At 40.6% G+C, this 18,472-nt stretch overlaps 1 protein-coding gene across 1 annotated transcript in view; it reads left to right on the forward strand.

The window, feature by feature from the left end:
* Positions 1 to 18,472, forward strand: part of LOC144650736 (xanthine dehydrogenase/oxidase-like) — a 44,791-nt gene that overhangs the window by 19,922 nt on the left and 6,397 nt on the right. Inside the window, exons 21-35 of the mRNA XM_078510476.1 lie at positions 242 to 340; positions 912 to 969; positions 1,501 to 1,650; positions 2,775 to 2,854; positions 3,445 to 3,554; positions 4,038 to 4,142; positions 4,887 to 4,965; positions 5,472 to 5,586; positions 6,092 to 6,172; positions 6,788 to 6,897; positions 7,193 to 7,247; positions 7,918 to 7,976; positions 8,957 to 9,118; positions 9,405 to 9,489; positions 11,086 to 11,129. Of these exons, the coding sequence (XP_078366602.1) occupies positions 242 to 340; positions 912 to 969; positions 1,501 to 1,650; positions 2,775 to 2,854; positions 3,445 to 3,554; positions 4,038 to 4,142; positions 4,887 to 4,965; positions 5,472 to 5,586; positions 6,092 to 6,172; positions 6,788 to 6,897; positions 7,193 to 7,247; positions 7,918 to 7,976; positions 8,957 to 9,118; positions 9,405 to 9,489; positions 11,086 to 11,129 (1,392 nt within the window). The remainder of the gene's footprint in view (positions 1 to 241; positions 341 to 911; positions 970 to 1,500; positions 1,651 to 2,774; positions 2,855 to 3,444; positions 3,555 to 4,037; positions 4,143 to 4,886; positions 4,966 to 5,471; positions 5,587 to 6,091; positions 6,173 to 6,787; positions 6,898 to 7,192; positions 7,248 to 7,917; positions 7,977 to 8,956; positions 9,119 to 9,404; positions 9,490 to 11,085; positions 11,130 to 18,472) is intronic.

The following is an 18,472-nucleotide window of genomic DNA, read 5'->3' on the forward strand; positions in this document are numbered from 1 at the left end:
GTTTCAGCTGGCCAATCAAAATGAAGGCAGTTGACATTTGTCAGAGAGTAAACACACTCACATGTGTTTCACTTTGATTGGCAGTTTAAGCAAAAGCCATAGGAAAGTTGTAAAAAAGTCACAAATTTGTCGGAAATACATAAAAACGTTGTCAGGTGTGATGTGGCCAATTAAATTTCAGTTTGACATGCTCTAATTTAACTTGTGTAACAAAAAGTTTAATTGGATATTTTTGCCGCAGAAATTGCCTGGTGTTCTCAGGTTTATCACGGTAAAAGATATTCCCAAAGGAGGTATCAACAACTTCGTGCCAACTTCATTTGGTTTCGCAGCAGAAGAGGTAACTTTAAGGATTTGCTTTGTCTTTTTTATAAAGACATCAATGATAACAAAGTTATTTGATCATTCCTTGTGCCCATTGATCTTGCAAGTGATAGAATAGAATAGAATAGAATGGAATGGAATGGAATGGAATGGAATGGAATGGAATGGAATGGAAGGAAGGAAGGAAGGAAGGAAGGAAGGAAGGAGGGAATAGAATAGAATAGAATAGAATAGAATAGAATAGAAACTTTATTAATAATGTCATTGACCACCTACCTGGGGAAAACTCCCCTACTAATACAGGGACATAACAAAAAAGAGTTAAACTAAAAGAAAATGCTAAAAAACTATATAAAAAAGTGATAGCAGTCCTGTACAACACTGTAACTGATGACTGACACTTCAGTATAAACCTGAATGACAGCCATCTGCATGATAGAGGTGACTTTGTTTAGCTCGAAAAAGCTTTGGTCACCAAGCACAGCTCGATCTAAACTAGTTACAAAGATGTAATACGATTTGCTTTTGATCATGTTTCTCTATCGAGTACAGATGGATAATTATAGAAATATTTGTATATATAACAGATATTTTCCAGTGGAAACATTGAATATGCTGGTCAAGCTTTGGGTGTCATAATTGCTGGTAGGTATTAAGTCTTTACCACTTATTCATCATCGTGGTACCTTATCGCGTGAGTGGGCACATAAACCTTGTCTGTTCAGGAAAAAAATGATAGTTCCTTGGACCGGTTTCTTTACATCTGCTAAAGTAACAGTTGCTGCAAATTTACAAAGCCTCTCTTATTAAATCTTTCAGCTAGAGTTCTGATGTGTTATTTATTTTATTTAGTTGTCATTAAACTTCTACATTTGCAATCACTTCCCTCAAAACATCGAAGTGGGGGATGAGAGCATGTGTCTTAGATTGTAACTCTACTTTAATGTTAGTACAAAATATAATACAGTCAGCAGAATTGATTGTGGTTTATTGTAACTCACCGTCTGTCAGATGAGTAGGTTCATTGTCCACTGATTTTAAAAGCCTCTTCTTGTGAACAATTGGTAGGCTTCTCTCCTTCCCCACCGGCTGTCACTGTGCAAGCCTTGGTAGTGACCAAACTCAGCACAAATAAAAAATTGCACCCGTTTTAAAGCATTTAGTTTTTTACCACAGATACTCAGCGACATGCAGATGAAGCAGCCAAAGCCGTGATAGTGACATACAAAGACCAAAAGACTCCTCTGCTAACCATTGATGAAGCTGTGGCAGCCAAATCATTCTTTGATCCGCATGGTAAACCTTTGAAAAAAGGTGACGCGGAATGTAAGTATCACCAGAGGTGCTGCACATGCCCTGGGATCAAAAGTCCTCTCATACATGTACATGCATCCGTTTGTAGCGTGAAGCAAATAGTAAGCAGTGTGGCTAATGTAATTGTTTGAGAGGGCTCGTATTGTAGTCTGGAGTTTCCAGCTAAGTTCATATGTTATCACAGCCTGATACGAGCCTAGTGGCCCATCAGCCACTTGATGTGATGCAAGTTTATCACAGTGTTACCCCCAGCAATAATTTCCCCGGTTCCCGTTTATACGTCTGGGTGGAGAGAAGCACTTTGAAAGTAAACGGTTTTGCCCAACAACGGAACACAATGATCCCGACCAGGGCTCAAACCTGGGCCAGTCAGTTCGGGGTCCAGCACACTAATCATTAGCCCACTGCACCTCCTACTCATATAATCGTATATCTACACTTTTTACAGTATTGCTACTCTCCCTCCACCACTAGCCTGCATGCATACAGTCTTCTATTTCCTTGACACTTAATGGAGAAGGCTACATATGCAGCCTATCCACCACCAGCGTAATCAATCAATCAATCAATCAATCAATCAATCAATCCATCAAACTTTATTTATCGAGGGTTACACGTGATAGTTTTACAACTAATAAATTTGTAACCCTCTCTAATGTACTAAAAATTAAGAATCTACCATAAACAATAATCTAATTTACAATCTTGTTAAAACCTAATTAAAAATCGAAATGTAAGTTAAAAATGTAGAAGCTAAGCTACAATATAATGTTAATCCAAAGGCTGTTAAAAAATATCACAATCTGAAAATTATTATCTAAAAAAGGAGTAAAAATCTTATTCTTGAGCTGACTTAATTTAAAATTTATATACAAAGCATTCCTAAGGATATTTACAGATGAAGAGGCGCGCAACTTAAGGGGGAGGTGATTCCAGCATCAAGTAGTCGTTGCGGAAAACGTGCGACCTCCCTCTTTCACTCTATTAAATTTCGTCGGTAAAATGGTAAAATTTGCGCCCCGTGTATTCCTATTGTGCTGGCTGTAATCATTTTGCTACTTGTGTCCTTATAATATTTTGGCATCTCCTTTATTTTTATTTTGTCCTAACGAAATTTATTCTTCTTTTTCGATCAGCTGCAATTAATAAATCACCGCATATTGTGCAGGGTACAGTTTCTACTGGACCACAGTACTACTTCCACATGGAAACTCAGGTGACAAACATTGGTCATTATGTAACCCAACAGACATACATGTATAGAGGAATCCAGATTCCTAAACCCTCAGTTTCTCAAACATCCTGATAACTCGAACCAAAGGTCATTTCCCTTGGATTTGCTTCACTCAGTTGAACACTGCAACTTTTCCTCCGATTTCTCAACCAATTTCCGTTTTCCATTGAAGGTTTGAAAATCGGGTTTCCACCGTGTTAAACTACGTGTTAGAGTGGTTTGCACTTGATTGTCGAAAGTAATTTGCGTTCGCTTTGCTTTTGCATTACTACGCTCAGTGATTGGTTAAAAAATCTCGTGTCACTTTCTTGACCAATCAGAACTCAAACCAAAACCAATCGTATCTCGCTCGTGCACGTTTTCCCGCGCTTTGCGTCAGCTACATGTACTTGCCTCGAGTTTTGATTGGTTCACTGGATTGTCTGTGTCCTTTGTGATTGGCCAGAGTAACTACTTTGGTTTTGGTTTTACGACACTCAATTATAAACCGCTCTATCATGAAGTAGCCTTACTTTGTTTATCTAAATTCGTCATATTTTCTAACATACTTTTCTGTCTGGTTGACATGACAGGTGGCGCTGTGTGTCCCAGAGGATGATGGCATAACTGTTCACTGCCCGACACAGTGGGTTGATCTTACTCAAGCAGCTGTGGCACAAACTCTCAATTATCCTGCTCAGAGGTTGGTTCTTGGTGTTTTATATTGTAATTTACAAAATAGGTAAGACTGAGATTCTCGTGGGCATATTTCTCCTGAAACGCTTTTCTCTACCAGAGTTTTAAGAATAGATATGATGTAAACGGTTTACGTAGCATGTAGTGTCGAATGCAGACCAAAACATGTTGTAACCCCACTTCTTTACATTTGAAATAATTCAGTGTTTTTGGGGGAAGAAAAGACTAGCATAGTCGACTAGTTATTTGCATGCTGTCTTTTAATAATATTTTGTACACCTTTTATGGGTATATGTCTTGTATATGTTACCTTTTAATGCGTTTATACATTTCTTATTTTATGTTCCTGTCTTTGTGCGCGTTTTTTTAAAGGTCTTGTTAGCTGCTTCTTGTTGACCCGGCAAGGCTTTTTATAGCTTCTGTTATGTTTTTAATGCAGTATGTTTCATCCTAACAGTGGTTTCTCTGTTTGTTTTATTTGTTTATAAAGTGTTAATATGAGTGTAAAGAGATGCGGTGGTGCATATGGAGCCAGAATCACCAGAGCCAATCACATCGCTACAGCGTGTGCATTAGCTGCTAATGTCACGAAGAGGTAAAAAGACACGAGGCTTGCTTCCATGTTTAACAACCCAAAACACAAAAGCCTGTTTTAAACTATTGTGCCAAATAACTTCCAACCTAAATTTACGGCTTGAGATTCATTTTTGCGAATTAAAGGAAAACATATCAAGTTGCCCTGTAGAAAGCATTTAGGATCCAAAAACACTTTTGGTCAAAACCTACAGGTGAGATAAACCAGACTGCACATCTGTTACTATAATTTGTTTTTATTACACTTACATGTATATAAGAATGCAAAGGTTAAATTAGCACCCATTACTCTAAACTATGTATTTATCTGTAAGCAACTTTATAACGACCTTCCTTGCCTCTTCTGTCAGTCGGCATAACAATATTTTTCACATTTCTCACATTTCAGCCAAATTTAATGATTAGAATCTAGGTAGCGAAAATTCTCGCAACAGTGTTGATCAAATTTGTAAAATATTGGTTTAATTGTCACCTATTAAAGAAGACTAAAACTAAAGGAATATAAGGTGAAAATAGGTAATATGCCATCCAAGGGAACTAATTTTTACAGAAAGGAGTGTTGTCAAATATCATCACACAGTCTTAATACAGGGGTGTTTCCTTTTGCCTTTTGTCTGTTATTGTATAACTTATGACCTGCAGATATGTATGAGCATTCTTGTAAACAAACATTGGAATCAGTTAAAGGAAATTCAGTAGCAAACCACTTTTATTAAATGGTTTATTATTTTAATACGCGTAATAGGCCAGTTCGAATGAGGATGGATTTAAACACCAATATGGAGATGATTGGAGTACGAGAACCGTACAAAGCCACTTACATGGTTAGTATAAAATACGGCCACATGTTTGTTGACACCAACTCTTTCACTTTAAGTATGTTGTTTAGATCACACGGCAAGTAACTGTTCTAGATCAATCTTTACAAAATAACAGATTTGAATACACCATAACTATTTGTGTTTTCAAAAAACGATAACACGATAGGAATTATCTACAAAGTAAGTTTAAAATGTCAGTGTCGCTGTCTCCTTCCAAATCGGAACCAAAGTAGCTGTGTTGACAAAGGCCCCCTATGGAGTTCAAGGTCTTCAGAGCACTGCTCTGTTGTTGAGAGGAGTGGTGCTTATTAGAATATAAGTAGTTTTGATCTCATGGGCAACCCTTACATGGTGATTATGCATAATGAGGGAGGTACTTTTCTGAGTAAATAACTTGATAATCACTGACTTATTTAATACCATCAGAAGTAACTTGCAGTATTATTAGTGATGTATGATTACGTGTGAGTAGGGATGGTCTTAATGACAGTATGATTCCCTGGCTTCAGATTGGCGTGGAAAGCAATGGCAAGTTAAATGGTATAGATATGAACTTGTACTGTGACTGCGGCTCTTCAGTGAATGATGTTGATGTGGCTTATGCTCAAATGTGGGCCGATAATGGTAAATATTGAGCTCAAGTGTGAATAGAAAAAAAAAAAAGAATCAACAGATAGCTGTCCTCAAGAAATTGTTATTCACATGAAAAAAATCTGTATGATTAGTAATACACGTACAAAGAAAAGAAAAAAATCTTTCTGTTATCGAATAGTTTTGTTACATTCCAAAAAAATGTTGCCCAAGATTCTTCAAAACCAGCTAGGTGTTTAATTGATGAAAGTTGCTAAAATAGTGTTTACCTTCATTGAGGAAAATGGCAAAAAATGCTGTCTGTCATTTAAAAACAAAACAACAGTGTTATTAAAAGTCAGTCTTTTGATCCATAAGCACGCTTGTGTGTATCACATACTGTTTTTCTTGTGTCCATTACATGCAGATTTACATACAAGGATAAATCCAAATAAATATTAAACTACTGATCTACTAGCCTTTCAAGATAGAAGTTGTCTATGGTTTAGTCTTATTTCACTTCCTGTTGATGATATTCCCTTCTGTGTGTTATTTCTAGTGTACTTTTGTGACAACTGGAACATTGTGCCATATGCTACACATACCCACACAGCTGGCAACAGTTGGTGCCGTGCACCTGGTATGTTAAAAGCCTTTGAAATTTGTTTTATTTAATTGTTAAATAAATGTTAATTGCTAGAATGTACATACTGTGATTTTCTACCACTTTAAAAAAAAATCGGTGGTTTGAGTTGGATTCGAACCCGCGATTTTTGGGTAACAAGTCATCTGCTTTATCATGAGGTACAGTGTGTCAGTGAATCCCATTTGATGATGCACTGTTACCATCGTGGATTTTCATTGAGAAAACATTGCTACAGTAATTGTTGCTAACTAGTTTGCAACTGTTATACAGTTCAGAATTTAATCAGAGTCCTGTCATTGTCTTATTAACTGTGGGACTTTTATACCTGTGCCTTTTATGTTCTCTTCTGAGTGGAGTAACATGCTATGACGATACTCTGTACTCGTTTTGTGCACTGTTAGTACACTATTAGTGTAAGTGGATAAAAATGGTCTCTCTTTTGTACCCTGCAATGAATCCTTTTCTTTTCTTGACCACAGAACATGCATGTAACTGATGTAACAGTGCCGGTTCCTCATGGCAATCACTCTTTTATCTTTCCTGGGCAGATATCTCTTAAACAAAACAGTATGGCTTTGAATGAAGCTGCAAAAATTTTCATTTTTTTAGCCTCTACGCAAGCAGTGTTCATTATAGAGTCAATGATGGAACATGTTGCAAAAGAACTGAAAATGACACCAGAAGAAGTGAGAAAAGTGAATTTCTATCAAAATGGACAGGTTTGTTATTATTATTATTATTTCTTTGCTGTCTTTTCCTTTTGATTTCTTAATGACGATAACAATCAACGATTTCTGAAGAAACGAAACAAACAAAATGGTTCGAAATCCACCAGTCATGGCCCAAAGATCTGACCTTTTGAAGCCACATTGATTTAAAGATCTTTGTTTTCTGAGAAATCTAGTAAGATCATAACAGCAGCGTAAAACACAGCCATGGCTTTAGTTGGCAATTTAGCCACATATTCTCCCCAAATGTTTGAATTCTTACATCCAGTTGTGTTTTATTTCATAGGAAACTCAAACGAACCAGAAGCTGAAATTTTGTAACATTGACACTCTGTGGAATGGTAAGTTTTGTCCTTGCTGTGTAGTTGTAGAACTTTTTCTTTTTTTCTTTTATCCAACGTAGCTTATTGGCCAACAAGAGAAGCGGCCGAAGAACTAATAATAATAATAATAATAATAATAATAATAATAATAATAATAATAATAATAATAATAATAATAATAATAATAATAATGGTTTTATTGGTAACATTTCTACAGAGTAGCTATACATTTACCAAACTAACCCTAACCTAACAAATAAAATGATATTTACAATTAAAACTCTATAATAATACTCTATAACTCTGTCAAAAATCTTTTTTTCATGGAGGTCAGTAGTGTGTTACAAACAGCAAAATGCTTATGTTAGTTTATTTTGAGGTAGAAATCAACGTCATTGTTGCTGAAGTGGAGTAAGCATAGAACACGCAGTCTAAGGTCACATTGAAGTTTGTATAGATAGTAAGAAATTCTTTATCCCTGCCAGAGGAGTGCTATCTTGTGGTTTAAATTTGTTTCCAGTTTGAGATTTATTGCAAAGCAAACGTAAAACAAACTGGTTAAAACATTTCAAATAAAAACAAATAATTAGTTATATTTTTCGATAGTTTTTTGATAGTTTGATACTTTTTTTTAATAGTTTACGTTGTTTCGAGTGAGACTTCTTACATTGTTTATGTTTGTCATTAGATATCCTAGTATCAAGTGACTTCCAGAACAGAAAGAATGCAATTGACACTTTTAACAAGGTATGGAACGCAATAACACTTACAGGAAAACAAACCTACTGATCACAAACTTCATAAGTCAAGGGCTTATATATTTTTATGAGGGAATCTTTAGGGGGTTTTAACCCGGGAGTTATGTTGATAAACGCTTACGGTCACAATGACAAGACGCATTTTACAAGCAGGATTTAATAGTTTACAAATAGGGCATTTTAAAACCATTGTGGCAGTAAGTGATTAATTAAGACATTTTCTAAATAGATTCCAGAATGTTCAATTCTTCAGGTTGCCACGTTTGTTATGTATGTTATACATGTTCATCCTTGTTAACATTGGCCGTCCTTCCCTATAGGCTTCTGTTGTTTGTCTTGTCGTGTACTAAATCAAGCCATTTTGGTTGGGCTAGCCTATGCCGTAGTTTTGTTTTTGAGTGCCCAGAGATCACGCAAAAAATTTCATGGCCACGCGGCTGCCAATCAATCAATCAATCGATCGATCGATCGATCAATCAATCAATCAATCAATAATGCATGGGTCGAGGTTGCCATTACATGTCCGAGCCAGGGGCTCGTGTAAAAAAAGGCATGACAATGTGTCACGGATTTAAGCCAAATTTATTAATGTGAAATGATCATCAAGTTTGGTGAAATATAAAAATAACCTCTTAAAACAGTGAGGGAACATTTCAATAACACAGCAAATACAAAAGAAGGTACGAATGGCCAAAAGCGACGAAGATTGAAACGGATTGTGACATGGATATTTGAAATATTGTTGGGCTGAACAGTTTTCAATGTTGATCTCGTTTGCTTGTAACTTTAAAGTATATGGCACATTTGGTTGTAATAAAGCCATGGTTTCATTAGCTAGATCGATAGAAGTAATTTCTTTGCAAATTTAAAGTTTCATAGCGAGTATTTGGCAAAATTCAATTAAACAAACTTAACTCAGCCGTGACACAGTCCCTTTAAGGTTTGATGCTAATCATCCTTCCCTTTCAGAACAATCGCTGGCGGAAGCGTGGAATCAGTCTTGTCCCTCTCAAATACGGAGTAGGTTATGAAGGTCTACAGTTCACTGCAATGGTGTCTATATACCATGCTGATGGCACTATTGCTATTGCTCATGGAGGAATTGAAGTTGGACAAGGAATCAACACAAAGGTAATACTTCAAATAAAATAAGTAAAGCTGAGAAGATTTGATCGGTTTGACAGGTAATCAGACAATTGGTTTATTTTAGATCTTGGGTGTTTTGTGATTAAATGACTCGGAATTATAAGGTGTCGTTTACTCTTCATTAGATCCCTGCCTTAATATGGCCAATTTCATTTGGCCAAAAAGGATCCACTCAGTCAGTCATTTTGTTTGAGAAGAATCCCTTCTATACAGCCACATGGTCAACAGGACCACCTTTTGGTTAACCTGCAAACATCGGTCATCTTTGCAGGTAGCTCAAGTTGCTGCATACAAGCTGAAGTGTCCTCTGGATATAATCGCCATCAAACCCACCACAGCATTCAACAATCCAAACAGTAGGTTCCACTGAAAACGATAATTATATGGCATGAAGAAAAGGAAAAGTGTATATTACATTGCTAAAACTGTTTGTGACCACGATTAATTTTTTTTATCAAGTATGACCACAACAAAATTTTCAAACTGGAGATATCGATGTAAACTCTGCCACCGAGGTCTCCAATCTACAGTAGAATCCTGATTTCTCCAACCCTCGGTTTCTCGAACCAATTTTCGTTTCTCTTGGATAGCACTTCGCTGTAATTGTACACCCGATTTTTTTCGTTTCCCCTGGAGGTTCGAGAAGTCGGGATTCTACTCTAACATTTACAGAATGTACGAAAATCAGAAAGGGGGATTAATATTCGAGTGTGCAGAGAGTGCAAGCAGCGATCTTACGTGCCATTTCTCCGCCTTTTCACTGCTTTTACTTATGCTAGTTCTCGGAGCTTTAAGACTCAGGACTGATCTGTCCAAAATTGTCCAACTATCATTTATATTCCTCGAGAGTTAGGTAAACAAATATTACATTCAGGGACGTGTTTTGATAGCCATCCATAAAAGAACTCGCTGCAACCCTTACCTCTAGCCCTGTGTTTGTGCTTGACTGCCCACTTTGACAATCCAGATGCCACTTTTAACCCATTGACTCCTGAACCGGCCTAAACCGGCCGTAAAGGTTCCGGGCATTTGTCCCGCTTGTGACGTCATCACCTTTCACCCAGAAAGGCGACATCTATGCTCAAATTGTGAAGCAGAACAAGACCTTTCCAACGATACCTAAACCAGTGTGATTAGATTGATGGAGCTTGAAATATGCACCAAAACGCTTCAAAATTTTAGTGAAAAACTCAGAGGAAAATTTCCCCTTTCCACCCTTTGCTTGTCCATGGTAAGTAGTTCTCGCCTCGTTTGTGCTTTCGCGGAAATTCTTCTACTAGAAAGAAGCCTGCTAGAAGGCCAAACACTGCAGCAAAAAGAAAGGAAGAAGAGAAAAAGGAAAAGCGAAAAAAAAAAAAAAACGAAAAGCCTAAAGTGGTAGGATGGTTTAGGATCTCCAAGCTTTGATTTGTGCACATGCACGAGCGAAAAAGTTGTTAAACGGGGTTCTGGTGAAAAACAAGGGTGCATTTTGTGTTTTAAGGGCCGTTTTGAGTGGTTTGGAGCCATTTTAGCTCATCATAGACCTTAAAAGGTCAAAAACATCTAAAAAATGCGTTTTTTGGAAAATCTCCAGGAGTCAATGGGTTAAACAACGACAACAGCGACAGTACTTGGTATGCATTTTACAAGTCTCAGTGCGTTTACAGTTAAATTTTAAACGTTTTGTTTGGGATGTAATGCATGTTTTTCACAAGCGACGCAAGCACAAGCCCAATCACGTAAAAAAGGACAAATTTAGATCTATGTGCTTTTTCTTGAGTCGAAGCCGCTTTCACAGTGAAATAAGAGCCGTTATCCTTGCGCTTGTGCTTCCGCTTGTGCTTGCATCGCTAGTGAAAACCAGGCTTTATATGTCCTCGCACTTTCAGTTCGCTGTGCCCGTAAATATATGTTAAAAATATTTTTTTGTTGTAATGTATTGCCAGAGCTTATGGTTGTTTTCTTTGCAGGTGCAGCTACTGGTGGAAGCATCACAAGTGAACTGTGTTGCAAGGTGGGTGCAGTTGAATGAATATGCACATCCCTCATATTTATTTAATAAAATATTTCTCCAATGTATCTTAAGGTTTCAGGCTGTGGCTGTTTTGTATAATAAAATAAGACTTTATTTGCCTCTCCAAAAATGGTTTTTCAGGGTCAAATTACAATGAAATCAGGGCCGGGTTGTTCGAAAGCCGATTAACACTTTCGCCACTTTAACACCCAGGATTAAAAGTTGATGGAGGGTTCAATTCCTCTTGTATAAATTTGTTTTTATTGCTTGTGTTTTGCGGAGTTTGAGATTAGTCACGAAGAATAGAAAATATACACAGAAAACCTCTGAAAAGTTAAAAAACTGAATCAAAATTTACGCCAATCCTGAATAAGCTTAATTTTACTTTGAACATCCCGGCCCTGGTTTTACAGACGCTGTTTGGCTTCCGATTCGCATTGACGCACATCATCGCAGTAGCAGCACCGGCACATCACTACTATCACCACCACCACAGCTACTACCACTATTACAGCGCAACCCCGATATAACGATATGGCAAGGGACAGTGAAATTATATCGTTATATCGAGACTCCCGATATAGCGATGTAATAATAATAATAATAATATCTTTTATTTAGACACGATAAATTTACAGCATAGCTGAGGTGGTCGTGTTTAAGTTACCTAAGAAATAATCATAACAAAACTAACACTAAGATGAATACGAATACTAACTAAACTTATTTACAATATACAAGATATTTACAATATTTACATGCACTAGCCTATTTACAATTTTCTGTTTACAATATCGAGATTTTTGATGGCCTTTAGTTCCCTGTTCCGATACCTCGGCCGATACTAACTTGGCTCCGATATGGCAGTCTAACCTCAAACCGTCGATATGCTTAACAATTTAATAGCGAGGTAAAAACAGAAAGAACTTACATGGGCTCGTGTACGATAGCTTCTCGAACTGATTTAAAATTATAGATTGTTCATTGTTCTTGTGGAAATCCTAAGCTAATAATATTGTCCAATAGTAGAATATTGTGACAGATAACTATCTTTAAAAGCGTAAAGGGCGCGAATTACATATGAGCGGAAAGCATGCAATAAAAAAAATAGACACGCGACAGCTAGCGTGACAGTACAAACGATAAATATTCTCACGCGATATTTTCATGCGATAGCGTGACAGAACACTCCTCGCCTGGTATTTGTGAATACATGTACCACTAAAGTTAATACGTGTGGGTTAAACTATAGTGTTCCTTAATAGTGTTCCTCTGCTGCAGCAGGATGTTTCTCAGTTCTTCTGTGTTCAGCAGGATGGTTTACTTTCATCTGCTTTTAACAGGATACATTCTGTAATTGGTCGGTGGTAGTGTTTTAAGGATCCTTCCTTGGCGGTGATGAGGTCGACTTTTCGCACCTTTCCATCGCGGTCGGGTTGTGCTTTCGCGACTCTGGCAAGAGGCCAATCGTTCCTGGGCGCGTCCTTGGAGCAGAGAAGGACTAGATCGCCCTCTTGCAAGTTGCGGGACTTGTCTTGCCACTTTCTGCGAGGCTGTAACGTCGGAAGGTATTCTTTGCGCCATCGTGACCAGAAGACATTGGCCAGATGCTGAACACGCTTCCACTGTTTACTGTAGAGGTCTGTAGCGTTGAATTCTCCTGGTGGTTGTTTCAGCTGCTGAGGTTTCTGGGTAAGCAACGTGGCTGGAGTGAGGATTTCTGGCGCATCAGGATCGCTTGAGACTGGCACTAGTGGTCTGGCGTTCACGATAGCCGAGACTTCGGCCATCAGGGTTGTTAAAACTTTGTGCGTGAGGTGTCTTGAAGGAACGTCCGCTAGTACAGCCTCGAGTACACGTCTCGTTACTCCGATCATTCGCTCCCAAGCTCCGCCGGCGTGGGACGCGTGGGGTGGATTGAAGACCCACTCGCATCCTTCCTTGAGTAAGTAACTCCGTGTGGTGCTGACGTCAGAAGGTGTCAGTACACCCTGGAGTTCGTTGCGCGCGCCTACAAAGTTGGAGCCACAATCGGAGCGTATTTGAATCACTGGCCCCCGTAGCGCTAGGAATCTGCGCAAGGCGTTTATAAAACTGGAGGTGTCCATGGATTCGATGACTTCGATGTGGATGGCTCGGCTCGACAGGCATGTAAACAGTACAGCCCAACGTTTGGCGTTAGAGAGACCTCCTCTGGTGCGTCGAGCGCAGACTTGCCATGGGCCGAATACATCGAGTCCTACGTAGCTGAATGGGGGTGCAGGGCTGACGCGATCGACTGGTAAATCGGCCATTTTCTGAGTCTGGCGCTGGCCTCTTAATTTCTTACACTTAAGGCACTTGTCGATGATGCTGTTCACCATTCTTTTTCCTCCAATGATCCAGTAGCCGCTGCTTCGAATTAAGCCGTGGGTAAAGACTCTTCCTTGATGCTGTACTTTGCAATGATAATGGTTGATGATGAGCTCCGAGGTGTGACACGACTTTGGCAGGATGAGAGGGTGGCGTTCTCCATTACTGATGTCTGCTTCATTTAGTCTGCCACCAACACGAAGTAGTCCGTCTTTGTCGAGGACGGGGCACAAGTTTGCTAAGAGACTGGTGCTGGGAAGCTTTTCTGAACGTTTTAGACACTCGATGTCTTTCCTGAAGGCTTCGTACTGGACGCTTCTAAGGATTATGACCTTGGCTTGCTCATATACTAGCGTTGAAGGGACTTCCTCCTCTGCTCGGGCTTTGCTGTGTGACTGTGCGACTGTGATGAGCTTTGCGACCGCTCCTTGTAGCGTGGACCATTGGGAGAATCTTGAGAAACGCTCCGATCCAAGACTCGTGCAGGGCTCCACCTTAGTCGCTAGTGCCTTTACGTCTGAGCGCTCTTCGGGGTCATCAGCCAGCACTTCTGCTGCAATGTTTCCCTCTTGAATTGAGGTCGTTAGGTCGCTGTTGTACAAGAACTTTGGTCCAGTGTGCCACGTACTCTCCTTAAGGTCCTTTGCTTCCACCGATCGAGTAGCTAGATCCGCTGGATTCTGTTGTGTGGAAACATAGCGCCACTGTTGTGGTGCTGAGGTTCTTCGAATTCGTTCGACGCGGTTGCTCACATAAACATAGAACCGGCGCGAGTCATTCGTGATGTATCCTAAGACGACTTTGCTGTCTGAGTAGAATGTCACTGAGTCCGGCTTCCTTTCGAGTTCCTCAGTAATGAGCTCCGACAACTCAACGCCCATTACCGCCGCGCAAAGCTCTAGACGAGGTATGGTTGTTGCGTGGGCTGGCGTGAGCTTAACCTTGCCGAGCACAAAGGTTACTTGCACTTCACCGGTGGGTTGGATTGTTCTAAGGTATGAGACAGCACCGATGGCCTTTTCTGAGGCGTCGCCGAAGGTGTGGAGCTCTGTTCGCGCTGCAGTTCGGAGAGGTTTGTTACTGTAGGAGCGGGGAACCTTGAGTTCCTCTAGTGACCGAAGGGAATTACACCAGTTCTCCCAAGCAGGCTTGTGTTCTGCAGGCAGTGGGGCATCCCACGTGTCCGAATGTGAGGCATTGAGGTCAGTGGTCATTGACCTTAGAAGCTGCTTCCCTTTAATGATTACTGGGGCTGCGAGACCCAGAGGGTCGTAGAGGCTGTTAGTTACTGACAGGACTCCTCGCCGTGAGAACGGTTTCTCATCCAGTGAAACTCGGAAGGTGAAGGCATCGGACTCTAAGTCCCAATACACTCCAAGCGAACGCTGTACTGGGATTGGGCCTTTGCTGAAATCTAAGTTGTGAAGGCCGCTCGCGTGATCCTCGGACGGGAACGCTTCCACGACCTCCGCATGACTCGAGGCAACTTTGTGTAGGCGAAGGTTCGCTGTGGCCAACATGGTTTGGGTGCGTCTCAGCAAATCTATTGCGTCTTCAGTGGTTGGAGCTGAGTGAAGGCCGTCATCTACGTAAAAGGTTTCTGTGTACAAAGGCCTTCGCGTCAGAACCAAACTCGTTCTGTCCGACCTCCGCGGTTTTGCGCAGGCCGTAGTTCGCTACTGCCGGGGATGATGAGTTGCCAAATATGTGGACTTTCATCCTGTACTCCGTTATCTCGCCATTAGGGTCGTTGTTCTCGTACCATAGGAATCTTAACAAATCTCTGTGGCACTCTTTGACTTTAAAAGAATGAAACATCTGCTCGATGTCGGCTACCATTGCAACTGGGTTCTGACGAAATCGTAAGAGCACTCCGAGAAGGCCGTTTGTCAAGTCGGGACCAGATAATAGGAGACTGTTGAGCGATATTCCGTTACATTCAGCTGCTGAGTCGAAGATGACCCGTATCTTGTCTGGCTTTTTCGGATGATAAATTCCAAAGTGTGGCAGGTACCAACACGGTTTGCTGGAGTTTAAGCTTTCTGCTGGTACGAGTTCGGCGTGGTCATGGTCGAAGATTTTCTGCATGAAGGCAAAGTACTGGGCCTTCATAGTTGGTTTTCTATCAAGAGTTCGACGAGTAGACTTCAGGCGTTTCATGGCGTTGCCACGACTAGTGGGGAGGTCTTTTACTGCATGGCGTAGGGGTAGTGGTGCCTCCCAACTGCCGTTTTCGTCCTTCGTCATGCCATGCTCCATGATTTCTAGAAACCTTCGGTCTTCAGTAGACGTTCCTGGTTTGTTGTCGTGTTGCGTTCGCACGAACATGTTGCGTGCCAAGCCGTCGTCAAATGCGCTGCCAAAGAAGGGCGTGTCTTCTTCTTGGTCGCCCCACGCCGCTGAGGTGGTGCCGTGTTTAACGTGGAAACGGTTGGGGCAAGGTACGAACAGTGAAGGCTGTCCATCGTGAAGCACTTGGGTTTTGAACGTAGAGATATGTTCTGGTTCGTGGGCACCATTCAGGCAGGCGTTTCCGATAACTACCCAGCCTAACTCTAGCCTCTGACCCCAAGGTGCGTTTCTGGATCCGTTGCGTGACTCATGGACCTTGTGGAGGGAGGGAATGTCTCGACCGACAAGTAGTAGAATCTCTGCGTGGTCGTCGAGTTCTGGAATTTCCTTTGCAATATGCATCAGGTGTGGATGCGCTTGCGCTACTTGCGGAGTTGGAATTTCTTCTCGGTTATTTGGGATTTCGTCGCACTCTGTGAGCGTTGGAAGATGACATTGTATGCGCTGGTCAATAGATTCTATTATTAGTCCTTGCCCACGTCTCCCTTTGGTCTCCTTAACTCCAGAACACGTCTTCAGAGTGTTCTGGAGTTCCATGGAGTGTTCTGGAGTGTTCTTTTTACTGTTCCGATACCTCGGCCGATACTAACTTGGCTCCGATATGGCAGTCTAACCTCAAACCGTCGATATGCTTAACAATTTAATAGCGAGGTAAAAACAGAAAGAACTTACATGGGCTCGTGTACGATAGCTTCTCGAACTGATTTAAAATTATAGATTGTTCATTGTTCTTGTGGAAATCCTAAGCTAATAATATTGTCCAATAGTAGAATATTGTGACAGATAACTATCTTTAAAAGCGTAAAGGGCGCGAATTACATATGAGCGGAAAGCATGCAATAAAAAAAATAGACACGCGACAGCTAGCGTGACAGTACAAACGATAAATATTCTCACGCGATATTTTCATGCGATAGCGTGACAGAACATTCCCTATTGAAGGAAGCTAAGCTTTCTTTAGCCCTCCAGGCATTGGGCAAATTATTCCACCTTTTTGCGCCAATGTATGAAACTGATTTCAGTTTAAGGTTAGTTTTTGACTTGGGCAAGACTAAGCAGTTCTGACGTCTCAGGTCATATATACTATGCTGCTTCCGAAAAAGAAATTGGATACCCAATGGAGCAGTTCCTTCAAATACTGTGTATACTAGAGTTAGAATTTTAGTGTTATAGTTAGTTTCTAGCGTTCGCCATTTTACCCTTTGAAGGACATCCACAGAGGGTGTACACCAGTCTAATTTATGAATTATTTTTGCGGCACGAACATGAATCTTCTCAAGTTCTTTAAAGAGAGTACTGCCGCAAGAACCCCATACAATTATGCCGTATGTAACAGATGGTAAGATGACTTTAAAGTAGAAATCAGTTTTTGGTTTAACAGGTAGGAAATGCATAGATCGTAGCAAGTTTAGCTTCTGGGTGTTTGACTTAATGAGAGCGTTTACATGAGTGTCCCATTTGAGTTCATTATCCAGGTGAACGCCCAAACATCTGGAAGAAGTCACCAGTTTTATCGGATTACCTCCAAGTGATACCTGCCCTAGAGGTCCAATGAAATGCCGGCCTCGGGATAACATCATATACTCGGTCTTCCCTGGATGTGGAGTTAGCTGGTTTTTGCAGCACCACTTGTATAATCTCTCTAGAATGGCGTTTAGCTTCCCTGCAACCTTTTCATGGGTCTGTGCGGATGCATAAATGGTAGTGTCATCCGCGTACATACGTAAGTCCCCTTCACCTTCAGTTACATCCGGGAGGTCATTGCAAAATAGTGAAAACAGAGTCGGACCCAGTACTGATCCTTGAGGAACGCCGTACTTTACCATTCTCCTTTCTGATTCATGATTTATGTGACCGTAAAATTGCCGAAAATATCGTTATATCGGGGTAAAATTAAAAAGTACTTTTTTACTGCATATTATTTAATTAAACTTGTAATGAGTATCAAATAATTAAAGTTACAGGAAAATGCAGGAACAAATCAGACAAATCAAATGACAAATCATCGGCCTTTAAATCCCGGCGACGTATACATCTGGTCACAAAAACGTGTCAAAGATACTAAAATTGACAGAACTATTAAATGACAAGGAGGATAAAGAGGGAGAACTGAAATCTGTTGACAGAAACGTTACAGATTACTGCACTCGATTGTATGAATTCAGTTTATATTTAATACTGTAATATCGTTATATCGGGGAAGATTTTACGCTTGGTGCGCTAAATTCTCCAGCTCCAGCTCCAGCTCCAGCTCCAGCTCCAGCTCCAGCTCCAGCTCCAGCTCCTGCTCCTGCTCCTGCTCCTGCTCCTGCTCCTGCTCCTGCTCCTGCTCCTGCTCCTGCTCCTGCTCCTGCTCCTGCTCCTGCTCCTGCTCCTGCTCCTGCTCCTGCTCCTGCTCCTGCTCCTGCTCCTGCTCCTGCTCCTGCTCCTGCTCCTGCTTCTACTACTACTACTACTAACAATCGAATCAATAATTATCACAGTCACAATGTAACAATTTTGCAAGAAATATAAAGTGCCTTGTACAGTGGTGCTGAAGCAAGCAACTGAAAACGTCCTTTCATAACTGCGAGGATCATCTCTTCATTTATTCTTCATCCGCAGTTCAAATATATGATTTCATATATCTATTATTAAAT

This window comes from Oculina patagonica, chromosome 4 (assembly GCF_052425735.1).
Source record: "Oculina patagonica isolate OP01 chromosome 4, crgOcupat, whole genome shotgun sequence".
Classification (NCBI taxonomy): Eukaryota; Metazoa; Cnidaria; class Anthozoa; order Scleractinia; family Oculinidae; genus Oculina; species Oculina patagonica.